We start from the raw sequence: 20,565 nt of genomic DNA on the forward strand, positions 1-20,565 counted from the left end.
GACAAGCAAATGTTCATGAAAGACAGTGTATTTATGTATTTTTCCCATAGAAAAATAATGTTGAAATTGAGAGCTGTGTTCTTGGAAAGAGACTTGGCATAAAAGTAAGGCTAGCTTAGGCCAATGATATCATTTTAAAAAAGCATAAAATTCTTCCATATATTTAATACTAAAATTCTGCTCAGAGTCCAATAAAATAAGCATAAGTATCCTATACACACTGATTATACAAGAGGGCACTCTACTCTATAAAGGCTACACGCTGCACATAAATAAAATTGTGCTATACTATAAATCAAAACTACTTAAAATTAATATGCTAGTTATAATAAAGTTTAAACATTTAATTAACAATATTTTTGCTTGCCTTCTTAGAAATTTTATGATTTGAATGGACTGGGTCACTTAAATTGCTGTCTAGGGAAGTCTGAAATGACTCTTTTTCTCCTCAATAGATTCCCCGTCTTGACCCACATGATCCGGCTGTAAGATTCTGAGACTGCTCAGCAGACTATAGCGTAAGAGAAGGAAGCATGGTTAAGAATCCACATGCACTGGCTCCCCGGGAGGAGGTCAACCAACTAAAATTAAAAATCAAACCTGGGTCAGACTTGGACGTGATCTGGGCTGGTGTAAAATTCCATGGGGAGAAGAGACCCCAAAGAGGAATCTTCCAATACTGGTGACATCTTTGGTCAGGAGCACTGCAGCTCATAATTCTAGTTTATAGCAGGACAGGACCTGGTAGCAACTGACAGGAGTAGAGGCAGAAAAAAGCGCTGTGCAGGCTGTCAGCAAAGTGAAGAACAAGTCAGGGATTAGAACTTAAGTCCAGTCATGAGAGGTGACAAATAACAGGAAAGAGTGCAGCCTGATGGACACACAGATGTCCAGTGAGTTCCCAGAGATCCAGAGGCAATGAGTCTGAGAAGTAGCAAGACAAACTTAAGACCCTATCATCATGACCCTGATGGAGAAGGGGTCCCTATTACTGCCAGGTTCCTTGGCTCCAAAATGGATCTGTAGTAACCTGCAGTTCAGCAGCCTGAACCTCTAATGTCATTCAGTGCTCAAAAATCGAGTTCTTGTTTTCAGAGTGTAATCTTGGTGGTAGATAAACATTCTTTCCAACAAATAAATTTGGTAATATACAACACATTTACAGTAGTGTCTAGAGCTTTAAGTTTTTGAAAAAGAGGAAAACCTTCTGAACTTGGTCCTTCTACTTACTTATTTCATACTTGTTAAATAGTTTGCTCTTCTCACTTATCTCATCCTACTAAGAGCATGAAGGCTGCTAAAGAAAATACATATAGGAAGCTGGGGGATGTGTTTGGAAAGGAGGAGCAGTAGTCGTACTCCTCTACCTTGACTCTATGCTATTTGGGGAGGTGTTTATGGTTTGATCATATGTGTAAGGTCTTGAGGCTTCTCATTTCACTTTTTGGAATCTCATTTACTATCTCATTTTATTTACAACACTCTAACATGGATACAGAAAGAATTATTATTATCCCTGTTTTACAGATTAGGAAACTAACTTGGAGTAGAAGTGGTAAATGAAATCTGTCTTCAAAAACCTGAGGCAGAGATCTACCCGTGCTCAAGTCCTTTCACATAGTAGATCTTCAAACATATTTTCTGAATGAATGGGTGAATAGATGATTTTTTTCCACTAAAGTACTATTTTTAGGGCACAAGTAGGATAGGGAAGAAAAGTGAAGTTACAACAGGGCTGAGGAATGAGGTTAACAGTAATAGCTAACATTAATGGCATGCTTACTCTCTGTCAGTCATTTGAGAAGCACCTTATACTCATTTATTCCTTAGAACAACTTGTGAAGGTAAGTAGTAGTATTTTTCACATTGAACACATGAGGAAAACACAAAATATATTTCAGAGCTGGGATTCAAACCCAGGTATGCTGACCCACAGTCCATGCTCTTAACCTCCCACCACATTATGTAGAAACAAAATTAAGTCAGAAATCACAATAACGGCCAAGAACAGGTGCAACAGTGAGGAAATGAGGATAAGTGGAAGCTCTAATATCTACCAAGTGCCAGGCCTTTCCATAGATTATCCCTAGTCCTCAAATTAACCCGAAAAGTTTGTATGAGGATCTTCACTTCATAGATAAGGAAGCTGAAGTTGAAAGAAGCTAAATGACTTCCTCAAGGTCATACAGCTAACAAGTGACAACTGATTCAAATCAAGTCTTTTTGATTCCAAAGCACAGGGTTTTTTTCTATATAGAATATTTCTAGAGACCAAATCTACACAATCTAGACCACAGAAATCTTCCATGTCCTGGAGCATTCTCTGTCCTTAAGGAATATGGTACAGAGGAATTCAGGGATGTTCATGTCTTTGACCAAAGAACCATCTTTCTTGATCTGGAACGTTCATCCCTTCACTAAGCATATAAAATACTAAACATAGATAGTAAACAAGGAGAAATGAGGGAGAAAGTACACCACTGCCCAGCCAGGTCAGCTGAATCATCCCTGGTGATCATAAATGATGGATAAGTGTAACCATTTGGGTCAAAGTGCTATACATAATAGAGGATTTCATAATAGAGGTGTATTTCCAGCTCTAGACACTAGGTAGTATGGCTCCTTCTTTCTGTTTGGGGATATACAGATACTTCCATATATCTGTGGTGATCTCTTTTCAGCTTTCTGGAATTGCCTTCAGTCTTATTCCAGAGCAGTGGTTCTCAAACTTTAGCATGCAGCAGAATCAACTGGAGGGCTTGCTAAACAGAAAATAGGGGGCACCACCCCCAGAGTTTCTGATTGAGTAGATCTGGACTGGGTTCTGAGAAACTGCATTTCTAACAAGTTACTGGGTAAGACTGATGGTGAGGGTCAGGGGATCATACATCCAGGACTAGGGTTCTAGACTTATTGTAAGTTTCCAATTTATTTCTCTTTACTCCAAACCAATGCCGGCCATAATATATCAGCTCTCAGGAATGAGCAATCTGTTTTACAAACAATGTGCTCAATTCCTTGACTTCAAGGTCCCCAGGAAGCTCTATGTACTGATTTGCAGAGCTTCTGCATTTCATAGTCAGTTCCACATTTTCCCAGAGCATAGAAAGCACAAATAGAGATGATATCTAAGATAAAAGTTAAAAACAATAATGCCTATACCTTTGCAATTTATGCACAGGTCCTCAAAACTCAATTTCGTCCTACATGGTTTAGATTCCCCGGGCTAGCCCTGCATAATCAATATAATCTACAAAGCTTCACCTAATCAATACTGTAGAACTTGTTCATTTTTCTGCCAATATCAGATAGAAATAAGGTTTTGCTCATGTTTTACAAATGAGTTTTTTAAAAAACTATTTTCATAACTTCACTGTGAGCCTTAGACTTCTAGTTGTCAGAGCTCAGTTAGGGAAAGCTGTAACTGTTTCATTTGACAGTTCCTTTGGAACAATTATTTAATGTGAGCATTATTTAAATGTGAGAGGAGAATGCATATATCTTGGTGTGGTTTTAAAATTTAGCCTCAACATCTTATCTTCCATTTACATTTAAAACAGCACATTATTCTTTGCTTCTTGGCTTCCATTTAGAGTTAGCACAGAGTTCAGATATTGGGGGAAGTCATTTAAACTGAAGAGCGAAAGATAACACATTTTTCTTTCTTCAGATGGGATTAAGAGAATAACCTCTCTTTTTTTTCTTTTTTGGACACCCAAATATCTTTTAAGGGGGGAGGGGCAGTGGGGAGAGAGTCTCTCACTGCACATCTTGTTCATTGGGGCTGCTTTCTGAGTTCTGCGGCTTCATCACACGCGGCAGCTCGGGTGGGTTGGAGAAGGGCTCGACGCGTAGGGCCTCAAATGCTTCATCTGCTCAGAAGGCTAGTCCCACAGTAGCTGGGGCCTGAGGCCCTGATGTCTGGCTGGTGAAGCCACACTCGCCCAATGTCTTACCGTCGTCCGGAAGCTTGTCGTCCTTGTACAGCCGCTCGCTGCTAGTCCAGCGGCCGCCTGAGGATGTCCTCGACGATGCGCTTCAGCTCGAACACGGTGCTTGACTCCTTGGCGTCCGTGAACATGACGGTCTTGCGAGGAACGCAGCCACCACAGCGACTACTTCTCCCTCTAGACGCTCCAGAGCAGCCGTGCTCCGCCCCCTTCCCAGCAACCCGGGCGCTGGACCCAGCATGACCCGCGCGAGGGCGGCCCAACCCCACGCCCCCAGGGCTCCGTGATTCTCTTAATACCATTTAAAGAAAGAAAAGTGTTGGTTTTAAACTGAGGCAAAATGTGATCCCTTTGAACTCTACAGCTGACAATTTAGGAAAAACCACACAGTCTTCAAGGCATTATTTCAAACCCTCTGGGTATGTACAAAGTTACTTACACTGGTTGCCATTTTGAGGAAAAAATTTAACTCAAAAGAGTTCATAAATTAGCGCGGGAAAGCTGCTACAATCTTTCTCCTCAAACCTGCAGGAATTCGGACCTTATAGCTGTATTTACAATGGAGTCCTGGCCACCCTTTCCAAGGGATACTGAGTAGGGCATGGAGAGAATACCAAGAGTCTCCAAAGCAATTGTCACTGTTCTGATGAGGTGATGGGGTGAGGCGAAAATGTACAGGAAATGGTTATTTGTTTACTTCAAAATATGAGTAGTGTTCAACTAAGGGGGCTAATCTGGAGAATTTCTGTATCTGTTTCATATGCCAGGCAGTGACATTGTACTTGTTATGTACAAATAGCATTCATTACATGCAGCTTTTGTCAACTCTAAAAGGCAAAGGAAAAACAGATTATTACTAAAATTAAAAAAAAAAAAATAACACTGGTATGTATTTTTTTTCCTCAGGGTGAGAGGGAAAATGCCTGGATGTTGTTTTCAAACATCCCAGCCATCAACTCCAGAGAGCATGGACGAACATAATTTTCACTGATGACAATAATGAAGATGATAATGCTTTTCAGCATTTCCCAGAGCATAAACTCGGTTTGAATGTGAGCCTGGCTGTGTGACCATAACGAATGCTAGTGATATGGGAAAAACAAATGCACAAATGAAAATCAGTGAGTCAGATAGCTCATTCATTTCTGTCAATAGAATCCAGAATTCCCCAAATCTGCTTAGTGTCTGCCATTGTATAATCTTAAGTGCATTGCACACCATTTGCATGTTGAATAAAATGTTAGAATTGCTTTGGAATAAATAAAGCAGTTGCATTCCACTGTCTCTCAGAAAGGTTTAGATTTTTGTTTTCTTCCTACATGCTCATTAGATTAAGTGCAAAGAATTTTTTTTTCAGTAGATGAAGTAAAGTTGAGAATTGATGCAATTATGTCAATAATATAGACGAAACACTTTCCTCAACTTCCAAATTACCAGACCACTAAAATTACTTTCTCATTTAAATTATCTGGATACTTTCTCAAAAAAAAAAAAAAAGGAAAAGAAAAAAGAAAACATTCTAGATATTAGTAGTATAAGAAGATTAATATCAAAACCAATTATTTTTCCTAACTGACCATAGTTAACTTTTCTATCAGTTTCCTTCGTGTCTTTTTTCTGTGTGAGCTCATATTATATATACAGTTCTGTATTCTGCTTTTTTCTTTTCATGTTATAGCATAAACATTTTCCATTTGGGTAAAGTCTTTTTATAACTGATTTTAGTGTTTACATATCATTATAGCACAGCAAAGGACCATAATACATCTAAGAATTCTGTATTTGAAACATTTAAGTGGCATCTAATATTTTTTATTAAAAATAATAGTGATAAACATCCTTGTACATAAATCAATGTATCTGTTTTAAAGCTGTGAGTAAATGATGACATGACTTGAGTAACACAGGTTTAAGTCAGATCCTCTGATGATAGCTGGGCACATGGACACCCACAGTACATTTCTGAGACACCTGTGCTGGTAGTGACTAAGTCTGGCAAGTTAAATAATGAGAGAAAGTTTCCTGTGGCAGCTTCCAGGAAATTTCCTTAAACTATTGACGATGTGTGTATGTCCTTTGCCTCTATTTTTGGACCTTTCTCCATTTTGGACCACAAGACAAGGGCTACAGACCAGGGATGGTGAAGTGTGAAATAAGAGAAATTCTCATTATGGATCCATTGACAAACTGGAAAGAAAGCATTAAAGTTTTGATAAATCTTTTAATGAGATAGTGAATCACCTGTGTTCCATATTGCGTTTTGAGAGTGAGGGTGATGCAAAAACTAATTGTGATTTATCTTTATAGAATTTAAGAGAAATCACTGGGTTCAATTCTCTCTCAGTGGGCATTCTGCCATCTCATTTTATGAACAACAAAATATATGTTAGCAAAACAATAGCTTTTAAAATAAAATCAGCTCCAATTCCCAAGTGGTAAATAATTTCTAAAGTTAGAAAACTACACGCAAAGGGAGAAATGGCTTCACGACCTGTATAACTTTGAGTCAGAGTTGCGTGAAATTGTCAAACCCAAACTCTCCCAGGATCTTCCAGTGTTAGTTGATTAGCCAAATGAGCAGGATTATTCAGTAATAGATTGTGCTTTGGGCATTGCTAACACAGCTATGCTCCTGATGAAAACTAACCTCAACATTTGATCCAAGTTCCCTTTGACTAAACCTCCATAAAATGATGTAACTTCTCTTTTCAACATAGAAAATGAAAGGGAAAATTGAGATAATTATGTTGGCAATTTAAGTAAAACAAAAAATATCCAGATACTTGAGGTAAAAGGGAATTGGAGGTTTGAACTATGCAGATAACAATCTGAGTTCTCAATTTCACTTCGCCAAGAATACAAAGCATTTTTTAAATGAAGTTTATTGAACAGGGATTTCCAAATATTGTGTCTAGTACCCAAACCAATTCTCTCCTTGCTATCTCAGCAAAAAGTGGTATTAATCAAGGCAATTTTAGTTCTCCTGTATTATTCAAATTTGTAAAGATCAGGCAAGATATTCTGACAAACATGAAAGTATAACTTATATTTATCCAGTTTCCACTTCCTTTGAGTCTCTGGAGGAGACAAGTCACCATCATGAGAAACATGGGTGACAGCTACCAGAGATTTGTTTTTGTCTTCTACTAATGAACTCATGCCCTCTGAGAAGCTGCCTCTCCTCCCAGGGTTCAACACTTTCCTTGTTGCATTTGCCCCCTATTATCTCTGCTTTGCTGTTTTATGCTTTTCACTGCTTCTGGCCTGTTGTCATTGCTGATGACATCACTCACTCCACTCCTTGGCCACCCGCCCCCTCAATACCAACCCTGCAGGATGTGGGTCCAATCAGTACTTTGATGCCAGGCCTCCTTCTGCCCTGTTTCTCATGAAAAGGAGAGATAATTCAGCATAATTTCCAAGCACATCACTTCCCACCCACTCATAGCCCTGTTTTTTCTCTGTTTGATCCATATTTTTAGCTAATATGAAAGAGGACCCTCTGCTCACAAGCCCTTACCTCCAGACATTAAATATTTCAAAGTAATTTCAAGAGGAGATTATCAAATTTTGTAATATTTTTATTTATTCATTCCCTTAATATGGCTGGGTTCATTAGGACGTTTTATATTTTAGTAGTGTGACACATAATAATGGTGTGTTTGCAAGTTTACCAGCTGTGATGGTTCATTTTGTGTCAACCTGACTGGGCCACAGGTTGCCTACACATTTGGTCAAACATTATTCTGGGTGTGTCTGTAGGATGTTTCTGGATGAGACCTAACATTTGAATACATGAGTAAAGCAGATCGCCCTCTCTAATGTGAGTGGACCCTATTTATTCAGTTGAAAATCAGAATAGAACAAAAAGTCTACCTCTCCCATGACTACAAGAAATTCCTCCTGCCTGACTGCCTTTCCAACTGGGACACTGGTTTAGTCCTTTCTTTGGACTAGAACTGAAATAAGAGCTCTACTGGGGCTTGCGCCTGCTGGCTTTCAGTCTGGAAACACATCACCAGCTCTCCTGTGTCTCCAGCTTGCCCACTGCAGATCTTGGGATTTGTCAGCCTCCATAATAAGGAAAGCTAATTCCTTAAAATAAATCTCTTTATATGCATACACCCTATTAGTTCTTTTTCTCTGGGGAACCCTAATACACCAGCCAGTCCTGGTACTTATTTTGTTTACTACCCAAGTATATACTTTTCTAAATTACAAATTTGGATTGTTTTGTATTAAATGTCTCCCCACTCGTAAATAATTGAGGAACTTCATTTTCAAAAGCAATTGATCTATGGTCAGCTTCCTGTTTTCCTTATAAATATAAAATGAAAGCAAATGTGTGCTAGCCTAATAGCCTCTATCATCTTGACAGAAGGCTCTCCATCCTGTTACAGTTCTCTCCTGCCAAGTGCTCTGAGAATCCTTCAAACTACACCTTGTGTGTGTTCACAAATGTCTCCCATATACTTCTTCTCCTGCTCTTTTCTCACTTCTAGAAGTTCACTGCCTTACATTTTCCACAGCTAACAATGCCCCTTCATGGACCATCATGTCTGTGATGCTCCCAAAGCTAAGTGCCAATACTTGAAGACCCAGACTAGTACTCAGGTCTGTAAGATTGGATTCTCCCTGAGTGAGGAAAAGGATTTCTCCTCAACTCTTTGTCATATTCCAAAACAAGGGGTGGCAGCCAGACCCTCACGGAACTGTCATGAGAGACTATGCAACTCTGGGCAGACGCTGAGCTCCTGTCTTTCCAGTTTTTACTTTCCCCTCAAAGTTTTAAAAATCGTAGGCTCAGTTTTAGTCAGAGCTCAGACACAAGGTAAAGTACTTCTTTACCCTCAGCTGGTCTCATGAATATGCTCCCAACACAGGGCTGCGGAAGTTCAGTGTGGAGAGGGCAGGCTTCATCTAGCCTAGAGCTACTGCCCTTCCCTGCATTAGGCAGCTTATTTTAAGTTTAACCTTTCTTAATGTTTGTGAAAGTGGAATAGAATGGTGAGAGTAGGATGGAGATATATCTTAAAAACAAAATAAATTTAAAAAAAATCAGTTTTAAAGATACCACTTACAATTATTTTACTGAACAATCATCTTTTACATGTCATCAGACCTTACCCCTGAAATGCAAAAAACAGTTTGAGGTATTAAAACTGAAGGAATATTTGCACATATTTTGTAAGGTTTTCACGCTATAGTAACTGGAATATTCAGTATAACTAAATACTACATATAACTGCAGGTTTATAAGAACAAAGCTATTTAAAGCAAACCTGGTTTGTCTCATTATAGCTTTGGACATCCCACTTATGTTATAAAGGTGGCAAAAAATAATATGAGATTTAAGTTACTTGCAAACTGATATGTGCATTATTCAGTTTTAGAAAATGGTGTATAGAATTTAACGGGTTAATAGCTGAAAGAGTAACTATCCCCAAAGCACAAAAATCAAACTGACAAACCAGTTTCAATGATATAATGTACTATTCACAGGATTTAATCCTTGGATCAACGGCAATTCACTTAAAGTATCTGAAATAGATTTACCAGAATATTTCAATACTATCCGTGTACATGGAGGGTCACATAAGTAGCATGGTCCATATTTTTTTCTGTAAGATTTCCCCCTTTAAATCTGTAAATAAATTGCTAACACTGATAAAGTTCAGAATGGTCACTTCAAAGTTATTTTGAAGTAACATGAGGAAGAGGAGATTGGCTTTTTAAGTGTTTGTGACTCTGTTATATTGAAGAAGTTATCAGGAGACTTTTCAAAACCTATTTCCCTCTGACTGTGTCTATACCTTGAAAGAGAAAGTTGAGGCAATTATATAGCTAATTAGAGTAATATAAATACTTTCTTCTGAACTATTCAGGCAAATTGGAGAAAAGGTATTTTTTTGATTTGATGATTGATTTAATTATTAACATCAGAGCATAGACACTTCATTTGAAACAAATCTAAGCTTGCATAGTGATTTGCATGTAGTATACTAAAATTAAGTCCTGAATAATAGGTCACAAATGTTGAATAACAATTAGTCTCTACAGCAATTTCTACAGTTATAAACAGCACTTCTAGTAGCTGCACATGCTAGGTACTGGTGTTTGTCATTGAATTGTTTTATTTGTTCCATTGTGTAGATAGATTGAACAAAGGGAAGCTTGATTTTTTGGTAAGAATATAAGCTTAAAACTTGGCTTTTTAAAATTTTTTGCAAAACTGATAAAAAATAAAATGCTTCTTGCAGTTTACTATTAGAGGAAAATACTGTTTCTTCCATGGCAATCATGATGCCTTAAAGGAGACACCTGCAAATGTAGGCCTCCTCCAGACTACATGTTTTGTCTACATCAGAAATTTGTAAGAAAAGCGACATTTTTTTCATGGAGACTCCAACAAAATTCTGCAAAAACATTTAACCTGTTTCCTCTTTGTTCTAGGGGAAAAAAATGGAACTTAGGTTTTTAAAAACCCACATAGGAACGCTATGCTTGTGTGTGGGGACGATGTCCTCTCCCACAACTACTGTTTGTTTTCCCATGTAATGGTTCCTGAATTAAGAATAATCTTGCAGTCTGGAAGCACAGCTGCAGTAGCAGCTGAGTGGTTTACTTGGGAGCAGAGGGAACACGTGTTGATGTTCTCACTTGAACCAGGAGAAAACGGATCACAGATTCTTCTATCAAATGAATAACGACCTAGTGTCAGTATCCTTTAGAGGTTAACGACTAATTTTAGTGTTTGCTACACAAATGGATGCTCCCTCCAGGTTAGGATACAATACCCAAGAGTTGTATTTTTGTTTTTCAAATGAATGTTTTCAGACACGGAAATCAGCCAAAAACATAGGAGGTCATAGAATGAGAAATTAAATCTCAGGTGTCCAAATTGGCTGGTCCAATTAAAACCTATCCCCAAGCTGCAATTATCTGGAATAAAACAAAAAGCAACTTTCATTTCAGGACCACATATGCAAATCTAATTGCCATCACAGTGGATTTTAATGCTTAGGGGATAAAATTGCAACAAATTTATTTTTTTTCCTATGGTCACCTTTTATCTATAAAACCAATAATCAAAAGAAAGTTGAAATGAAATGAAATAATGACGGATCCTGTAAGATCTAAGTCCTGAATGTTGTTTGCTTATTTTCAGTATACCCACGGGTGCCATACAAACAGGCCTGACCACAAACGTAAGTGACAAGAGCAATATTATCAAAATTCTCTCACTATTGTCATGCTAACAAGCTACACTGAAGTCTATCAAACCTACAAATATCAAATGCTGGCTGGCATTCAATTCAGATAGAACACTGACTGCAGTCACTGTAGAGCCAGTGAAGCCTTCTCCCGAGAGCAGGGGACTGTGACAGTCAGTCAAAGACTGGGTTTCGTATGCCGTTCAATACCAAACTGGTGGGTGCCTTCCTGTGTAGAAGGGCCAGTAAGCACAGGAGGAGGGAAAAGCTCATGACTCCCAGAATGACCATTCCTGATATCAGTGCACTGGTGATGGCGTTCAGCTGGAAATGAGGTTCGTTTGGAGAACCTGCAAGTAATAAACACAATGGGAAGGTCCAGTATCAGATTTAACTCACCTTATCCCAATTTAAACCTGCAAAGCATCTGTCATCAGTATCTTATAGAATAATGGCATGAGACAATTATGCTACAATTTAGTTGACTATAATTCAATTCAATACCCAAAGGATTGTATGGTTTAGAGGCCTGGTATCCCCCAGGCAGCCAAAAAAAGTCATCTATAAAATGCTCTAAAAATTGACCAACAGGTTGCATATGAGTTCAGAAATCCTCAGTGAACTGTTATTTAAAATATAACAAGCTTGTTAAACCAGAGCTCATTATTTTTAGCTGATTACAGTTTTGTAACTGATCACCAAAAAATACTTAACATTTAAAAAAATTATACTTTAATTTTCAATATATGTTAATTATCTTACCAAGCTGTGAATTGTTGGTTGGAGTCTCATCTGGGGGGAAGAAAAGAAAAAGAAAAGCAATATTGTGTCTCCAAATATTTATCTATGTCTGTTATAATTCTATAATTACTTTTTACCTATATATCCCCTCACCTTCACCCACAAGCTCCCTCGGAAAGGCAATAACGAAAGTCCCGCTAAACCGTCTGCTTTCTCATTTCCTGTTCCAGTGTCCAAGATTTCATCATCTATCTATTCCTCCAAGCCCACACCCTGCTACTGCCCTGGGCATACAAATAAAGTCGTAAAACATACTGTGCTGTATTCTTTCCTGCTGACTTTGCTTCATCATTATCTCTCCAGTCAGGTTAGTGGGGGCAGTAATTGTTAACAGCTATTACATTTTTTAGAGCCCTATAACCTGCCACTTATTATTCTGTTATAGAGAAACATTCATTATTTAGTGCCACTCTATTTTAAGTGATGCCAATTTGCCCATTATAATCTGCAAAAAACATCAAGTTCCAAGAAAATAAATTCGTACTTAATAACTAAATGAAAAGAAAAATCACTCCTGAACTTGAGTTGCAGTTTTATTTGCATCTGTTAAGTAAAAGACTGAAGCCATTGATTTTTCACTTTTCCCTGACAAACATAATAGATGCAATGAACACATTCACTTGGTTTCCCAGTTTTTGTTACCCATTTTGTAATCACATAGCAATTAACCCTTGAGCATACACAATGAGTGGATATTTGTGTTTAAATACATGGGTGTATATGTTCCTGTGAGTGTTTGTTATTTGAACCATAAAATGTGTGCAGTTGGCTGTTTGATTCTGGAGTATAAATACTATTACAATTAATATGTGTGTAATTTCATACAGTTTACAAAGTGCTGTCTCATATGTTATCACATTTAATTCTCATAATTGCCATATGGTTTAGATATTATTGCTACTCCCATTTTACAGATGAAGAAACTTCCATCTGTCACAGCCTCCATGATAAAGTAAACACAGGCTTAAATAAAAGCTCAGTTTCAGAGTCCCTTTTCTAAAATAATATAAACTAGCAAGTGTGGAAATATTTTTAGTAAAAGAGATAAATATCTCAAACTATAAAACTCCAGGATTAGTATTTGAAATAATTGATGGGAGAACCTGGTGAGATATTTATAAAACATCTGATGCCATTTCTTTTCAGACATATGGGTCTTGGCAGAAATGATGGTTCTGCGGTTTGATCCTGAAGTATAACGTCCAAAATAAATAGAGCACTCATTCATAGGATTCTTTAGAATGGTGCAGTGCATTGCTATAGGACAAAAAGAAAAAAAAAATACAAATTTTCATTATAAGACATCCTTAGGAAAATCCTAACCTCCAACCAATATGATCCTACAAGGACAATAGCTTCTCATGGAAATAGACGGGATGTATGCACTGTGACTAATTCAACCAAAAGATCTGTGTGTCCCTTTCCCAAAACAAGCTGCCTCACTGGAACATGGAAGAGAATATATAATGCTATAAAATTCCTTTTTAAAAGTTATTCTTTGCTTAGGAATTACATTTATTTGCTCTTAAAAAAAGGTTTCTATTAAAGAATAGAAAGTTTCCTCCTATGTATCCCAATTAAGCAAAAGTTCTATGATTGTACGCCCCCACTATTTTCTGCAATTTCAGGTTAACAAAAGAAGTCAGAATATCCACTCCTCTCTTACATTACCAAAGCACTATTGTAAGAACAACATCTCAGCTGTCATCTACAAGGACTTGGCTGTGGACAAAATCTCTGTGTGGGGACAAAGATGCCAAATGAGCCACATCAGCTGCAGGCTCCAGGACTCTGAAAAACTGAAAGCATCCTACCTTTGGTAGATGGCTGAAATCAGAGTGTGTAATATTGTTTGGAATTGTACTCGATACTGAATAAACAGAATAAATTTATCTGTTATCTTCTGTTTCTGGTATCCTGCAGTTAGGATCATTGCAATTAAAAGAAAATCAAAGAACTGTCTAGAAAAGGAGGTAGTGATTTTTCAGGAGCTTTTTGTCACCACACACTTTTGTTTTTCTCTCACACCGACTTGGTCTTATACAAATGTACACTAAAAGAAACCTTATGGAATTCGAACAGATTGGAATTCTAAACTTGGTGAGCTCTTCAAAAAACATATAGCTAGCTGAGGACCCACAGGAGGAAAGTGACAGTAGCAATACCACAGCTGTTTAAAAGCCAGAAGTGGAAGATAAATTGTCATTCTCTGCTTTTCTCTCAGATAAGTAGCTGAAATAAATGGAAAAGGTGAACATAAGTGCAAAGATATATGCAGAATGAATATTTTTGCTTTCTAAGCACAAACTATTTTTTTAAGTCTTCAATTTACCTATGTGATAAGATGAACCACATATTTCAGGTTGAGAATCTCAAAACTTTTTACTCTCCACTGGGTCATGTTCTTTAATAGTCTATCTCTACAGTTGAATTCTAAGATTCCCCAAGGGCAAAGACTGTGGCCTGTTCTCTATTTTATTCCCAGTTCCTAGCAGAGTGGCTGTCCCTGTAGGGGCTAAATAAATATGCTAGAATGAATTATTCAATGAAACTCAATGACACTAGTTGGACAAGAGTTTGGCTTGAACTTCTCCATATGAATTTTTGTAAAAAAAAAAAAAAATTATGTACTACTATTTTCTAGTGATTATATCTTTAAGTTTCCAGGATTGTACCCCATGATAAGCATTTCCCTACCGAATAGTTTTAGCATTTCATAGCTTAAAATAAGAACATTTCATGAATTTTGAGGATTTTGAATTCTGAGGATATGAATATTTTCCTAAGTCAACTAAAAAAAGGATTAACAATGTTGGGTAAAAATAACCACAACGGGTTTGACTTCATTAAAGTAAAACAAAACAAGACAGAAGTTCTGAGGTTTAACAACTTATTAACCTTGATCCAAGCCAGATGTCTAGGGGAAGGCGTGGTTCAGTGAGTAAACAGAGCAAAAATTCCAAGTATCAGAGAGCTTTGAAGAGAGCAAATCAAGCCTGAAACTGGACTTGTCTGTGAAAATCAGCCATAGGATCTGCAGAGATAAATTCTAGCTGAATTAAGGTAAAAAATAAAGTAAAACTAAGAGAAGAAGGTAGCCCTGGTCATTAAGCTGGACATTAAATTTACATAGAATTTGCCTGTGAATGACTATATCTTGATTTCTGAGTTGTATTTGTATGGAATTTAAAATTTAAAATTTTTAAGGATATTATAGTAGTAGTATGAAATCATTGTAATACATGGTCCTCTAGGCAGTGAGGCCACCATGATATCCAAAAATAAGGACCATTCTACTGCTATTTATCAAAGTTACAAAACAAAAATCCACAGAGAGTGAGAGAAATGAAGGAAGGTTAACCATTATCCTTTGGGGGCTTTACTGGTGGAGAGACCAAGGTGACTAGGAGAGAACCTTAGTGCATTGGGAAATAAATGTCATCTTTGAGGTGGACAACAAGTCGAAATTGGAAAGGAAGAAATCCAGGCATGACATCAGAGGTATTGTTATCAAAGGCATTAGCTCTTTGAGGTTTTAACATATATATTTCGGATGACTAGATGTGATGTGAAAGAAACCTATAAACCTGGATAGCTGGTAAGCTACAGTAGGATTACAAACTGCTCCTTGGTAATCTTTACTGGGATTTGGAGATCTTAATAATTTTGGTCTGTTTTAAAATTATATTACACTAGTAAATTATTTAAAATTTGTAATATTTAAATTTGATTTCATCCAGGTAAGAAGGAAGCAAAGAAGTTAAAAAGGAGGAAAAGTCATCTACTCAACGTGGACAGAGAAATGTCACTTTCAAGGTTCTTTTCTTATGGCAAACTGACTCCAGATACGCTCCATAGAAATAAGAATATTTTTTATTGTGCCTACCCCAAAGCATTCCTAATTATTGGCAGCAAGAGCTGAGTTTCCATGCAGTGTAATTCTATGAGCTATTTCCAACAGCTAGATAGAGATAAGGATTGGGCCTCTGACAAACCACAAAGTAGTCATTTTCAAACCATTCAAAACATACCAAACCCTCAGGGAGTACAGACTAAGTTTGAAATTTTATATTTAATAAATTTCTGTATTATTTAAAGGGCCTCTTAGGCTTTTTTAAAAAATTCTAATATGTGTACACAAACACAAAGGAGTGAATAATTAAAGCAATTGTCTGTATTTTTTAGGTCAAAATGACTTTTGCTTAATCACCTCTTTCAGACAAAACTTTCTTTTCATTGTGGGACAGGAGGTGTGGGAGAAAAGGTAAAGATAATCTAATTGAAACATAATAATAGCCTACGGCTATTATAAAATAGAGAAAAATTATTAGCATATAGTCCAAATCAGAATTCTGCTTTCCCTTTTTAGACAAATTTAGAACCATAGAGTTAGAAAGAATCTGAAAGGCTACTTTTTCAAACCCTTTATTTTAAAAATAAAGAAAGAAATGTTTGCCCAGAGAAGTGGAGGAAAATCCCAAGTTCCACAGTTTATTAGGACAAAAGCTGGAACTAGAACCAGTTTTTCAGACTTCAGTGTGTGTTGTTTACAATGCATGTCTGTTTTATCCAACTGATTCTGGATATCTCCAGGTTCACGCTTGTAAAGCAGTATCCCTTTGGAGAGTGTGTGTGTATGTGTATATGTATGTGTACGGACATGCATGTACAAATATTTGTATACATGAAAATGTATTGTATAAACAATTGTGTCCATTAGAGTCATGAGCACAAATGAGTGCACTGGTGGGTGTATTTACATACTACTACAATTCAGGATCCTGGGAGGGAGCAAATGGTATTCAAACTAGCAATTTAAGGAGATCTAATAGGACTATTTATAAAGATGGAGGGAATTGACAAGAGAAAGTCAAGTTACCTAGGCTATAGGTTAAAGGGAGAGTTTCCAGAACTCTTGAGAGTAGTTGAATGGAGAGAGTTGTCTGGTGGGAGCTGTGTGGACTTCACACCCAACCTCTGACAGTGCCACCTATTGGCCAAGTCCAACCAGAAACTACTTGGCAAGGCAGCTAGGGGATGCAGTTCACAGAGACCAGTATTCAATGTCAGAGAGAGGCTGGGAAGGGCAGGGTGGATCCGGATGGGCAAATGAAACATGTCCAGCACCATATACTTGTGTGTGTGTGTGTGTGTGTGTGTGTGTGTGTGTGTGTGTGAAGGGAAATGTGGTAAAGAATATTTCCCTTAGTAAGTTGAATAAACAGGAAACTACCATGAAATTAAAGTTGTCTAGCAGTTTATCTTGTCTCACAGTTAATTAGTGCTCTTTAAGAATCACTTTGAGTTCTCCTTAGAAGCCAAGGAACAAGCCATTTTGGAACCGTCTATTACTACACACAAAAGGAGGAGCACTCTTACCACTCCGAGTAATGATGGGCCCTGCAGAAAGGACAGCATTTCCAGAAGTGTTCTGGGGGCTCCAGGTGGTCCTCCTCCCCGCATCTCGCCTTTCTCTGTGGTCGCAAACCTAAGGAGTTAAGAAAACAAATGAAATTCCACACCAGCACAAAATTGTTTCTTTATGGCCATTTGGAAAGCAGATTCTCTTAGAAGAGATACCACATGTTTAATTTTATTCATTTACTTCTGTGCATTTATTTAATTACTTTGCATATAACTGCTACAGTATTTCTTATCCTGGCTTGGGCCGCATTTCTTATTTCCTCCCATTGTAATTGTGCATTGCCTCATTAATTTGCATAGCTCAATGGTTCCCCTGAAAAAGAGCTGTGTTTATCAAACTTTTCTACTTTTATTTCTCTCAAGGCTTTAATAAATCTTTCCCTGAAATGCTGGTCAGCACAGAGCCAAGGAAATATGGAATCTCCATTTAACCCCAACTGATACAGCTACTTAGGACTAAAGCAACTAATGATTGTGAAGAAATGCATGAATTAGAGCACACATATAAACACATTAAAGCTATCTCAAATCAAAAAACATGACTGCATTTTTCTCAGGTTAATATTGCTGTAACACTAGGGGGCCTACTGTCTAGATATTCTACTCTATTCCATAGCCCTACTGAAGGACTGGAAGTTCCCTAGTTACTCTGTTTCATGTGTCTGTGGCTTTGACCATCCTTTGGCATGGAATGTCTCTTACACTCTTGATTTTGCCTCTTTGGGGTTCATCTGTCTTCAAAGTCGTATCTCTTCCACTGAGCCTCCCAGCCTCTCCTGTTTCATCTCTCTCACAGTGATGAATAATGCCTTTTACTACAGCCCATATATATGCCTGCCTTTGCACCATAACATTTTGTCATATTTTATGCCATGATTATCTCATGATCCTAAAGGATAAGCTAACTGAATTCAGAACTCATTCATGCATCTCTGTATTACCAGCATAATGCTTGGCACAAGGCGGCATTCAATAGATCTTTCCTGGATGAATGAAAAAATTATACTTCAAACTATTTGACCTGATGCATATCTACTTTCTATGTAGAAATTAGTTCCTAACACTTGATAACTTTCAGCTTAGATCAATTCAACAGTTCAGAATAAAGTTGCTAAAAACATACTGGCATAAGGAAGGGGCAGTCATCAGCTCTGCAGAGCTTGGTAACACAGTGCAGGAAGACAGTGGACATTTTCTGATTCTTGTGTTTCACGAATCGGAACACTTCAAAGGAAAAGCGGCCCTGCTGGCTCCTGCCGTTTTCAATGACGGTGGTTTGAGGATCTTTGTCACAGCTACACGTTAGAGAATGTGAAAACGATATTATTGGAAAGTACCAACCTACCGTGACTTGTAAATTAATTTCTGCAGTATTAAGAGTACCCTATTACATTAAGAGCTAACAAAATTATGCCATGTTATCGATACTTAATAGCAGAATAAACTAACTCAACAGATATGTAAGTGACCTAGATCACAATATTTAAGCAGAGCAGTTTCTGATTATAATATTATTATCAAATTTTAGAGGAATTATACTTTCATATGGTTCAAAAATCCAAACACTATAAAATATATATAGTAAAAAGTCTCTCCCCACATCTCTGCCCTTGTCCATGCTCTCCCATGTCCACACACAAATCTGCCCCTGGTGACCTCACATGTTACTGCAGCCTCACAGGGCATATGCAAATAGAAGCAGAAGCAATATATTCTCAATGTTCCCCCCTTCTTAAACAAATGATAGCACACTCTCTATATTATTTTGAACCTTGCCTTTTTTTTAATTTAACAATGAATGTTAGAGATCTTTCCATATCAATATTTAGAGAGCCTCCTTCATCTTTTTCCACAGTTGTACACTATTTCATCATGCACATGTCAGAGTTTATTTAACCTGTGTCCTATTTACGTACTCTTGCATTATTTTTGAATCTTTTGCATTTTTACAAAGTAATAATGAATAGTCTTAACACATCATTTTGAACATGTGCTGGGTTATCTATATATCTGTAGGATCATTCAGCAGATTTTGCCACATCGCCCTCTATAAATATTGTTGCATTTTGTACTGCCCCAGTAATGTATAAAAAATACTTATTTCCCTCAGAGCTACATCAACAAAGTATATGTATGAAATTCTGGATTATTTCCTATTTGGTAGGAACAATAAACTATCACCATATAATATCAATTCACCTTTTTCTTAGTGTGAATGGATGTGTGCATTTTTCATATATATTAGAGCCATTTGTGTTTCTTTATCTGAAAATTGTTTATGTTCTTTGCTCAAATTTTTACTGTATTGTTGGCCTTTTCCTTAAGATTCCTATAAATTCTTGGTTTTTAGGAAGAGTGGTTCCTTCTTTGTTACATAAGTTGTAAATTGTTTTAACTTTGTTGTTTGGCTTTGGACATTCCTCCCAGCGTGTGTGTGTGTGTGTGTGTGTGTGTGTGTGTGTGTGTGTGTGTGGGTGTGGGTGTGGGTGTGGGTGTGTGTATGTGTGTGTGTTTGCACACAGAAATTTTATTTTTACATAATTTAAAATATTTTATTTTATGGCTTCTAGTATGTGGGCTAAACAGGATTTTCTTTACTCCAAATTTCTAAAGATATTCTGCATGCTTTCTTCCATCACTTTTAAAGATGTAGTTTTTACATTTAAATTAATCTATTTAAAGTTTATCATGGTATAATGAGTGAAGTACAGATCCTATGCTATTTTTTTCCTTAAGATTATCTACTATCCAGCACTATTTTTAAAAATCTCTGTCAATCCCACTGATTTGCATGTTACCAAACTCTGTCATATAGTAAATTCCCATGTTTTGGATCTATTTTTCAACTTACTATTCTAAATTTTTGTCTATGTGTCTAGCCTCGCATAATATCATACCCCTTTAATAACTTTAGAGCTTCTATTAACTGTAATATCTGGTAGAGCCATACCCTCCTCATTTCGATGTTGATTTCCCCCTTTCTTTGGCATTTTATGGATTTTTTGTTTATCCCTTTTTTCTCGATTCAGTTAGCTTGTGATTCTCTGTTCTTGTAGGTATGCATTTCTCCTGACTTTTCTGGGATCTATGGCAGTGGGACCCCTCAGCAATCACTTTTCTTCCTTGCTTCTCCTGCCACTTCTTCCCACGCTGCTTCCTGCCAGCCTTTTCCTGCT

General features: G+C 37.2%; 1 protein-coding gene and 1 pseudogene across 1 annotated transcript in view; both read right to left on the reverse strand.

Annotated features, from left to right (window-relative positions):
* Positions 1 to 3,759: 3,759 nt before the first annotated feature.
* On the reverse strand, positions 3,760 to 4,252 carry LOC132520271 (elongin-B-like; annotated as a pseudogene).
* Positions 4,253 to 11,338: 7,086 nt separating this feature from the next.
* ZPLD1 (zona pellucida like domain containing 1) overlaps positions 11,339 to 20,565 on the reverse strand; it is a 39,112-nt gene continuing 29,885 nt past the window's right edge. Inside the window, exons 7-10 of the mRNA XM_060149370.1 lie at positions 18,513 to 18,684; positions 17,345 to 17,453; positions 11,927 to 11,956; positions 11,339 to 11,514 (exon numbers count right to left, since the gene is read on the reverse strand). Of these exons, the coding sequence (XP_060005353.1) occupies positions 11,339 to 11,514; positions 11,927 to 11,956; positions 17,345 to 17,453; positions 18,513 to 18,684 (487 nt within the window). The remainder of the gene's footprint in view (positions 11,515 to 11,926; positions 11,957 to 17,344; positions 17,454 to 18,512; positions 18,685 to 20,565) is intronic.

Source organism: Lagenorhynchus albirostris, chromosome 5 (assembly GCF_949774975.1).
Source record: "Lagenorhynchus albirostris chromosome 5, mLagAlb1.1, whole genome shotgun sequence".
Classification (NCBI taxonomy): domain Eukaryota; kingdom Metazoa; phylum Chordata; class Mammalia; order Artiodactyla; family Delphinidae; genus Lagenorhynchus; species Lagenorhynchus albirostris.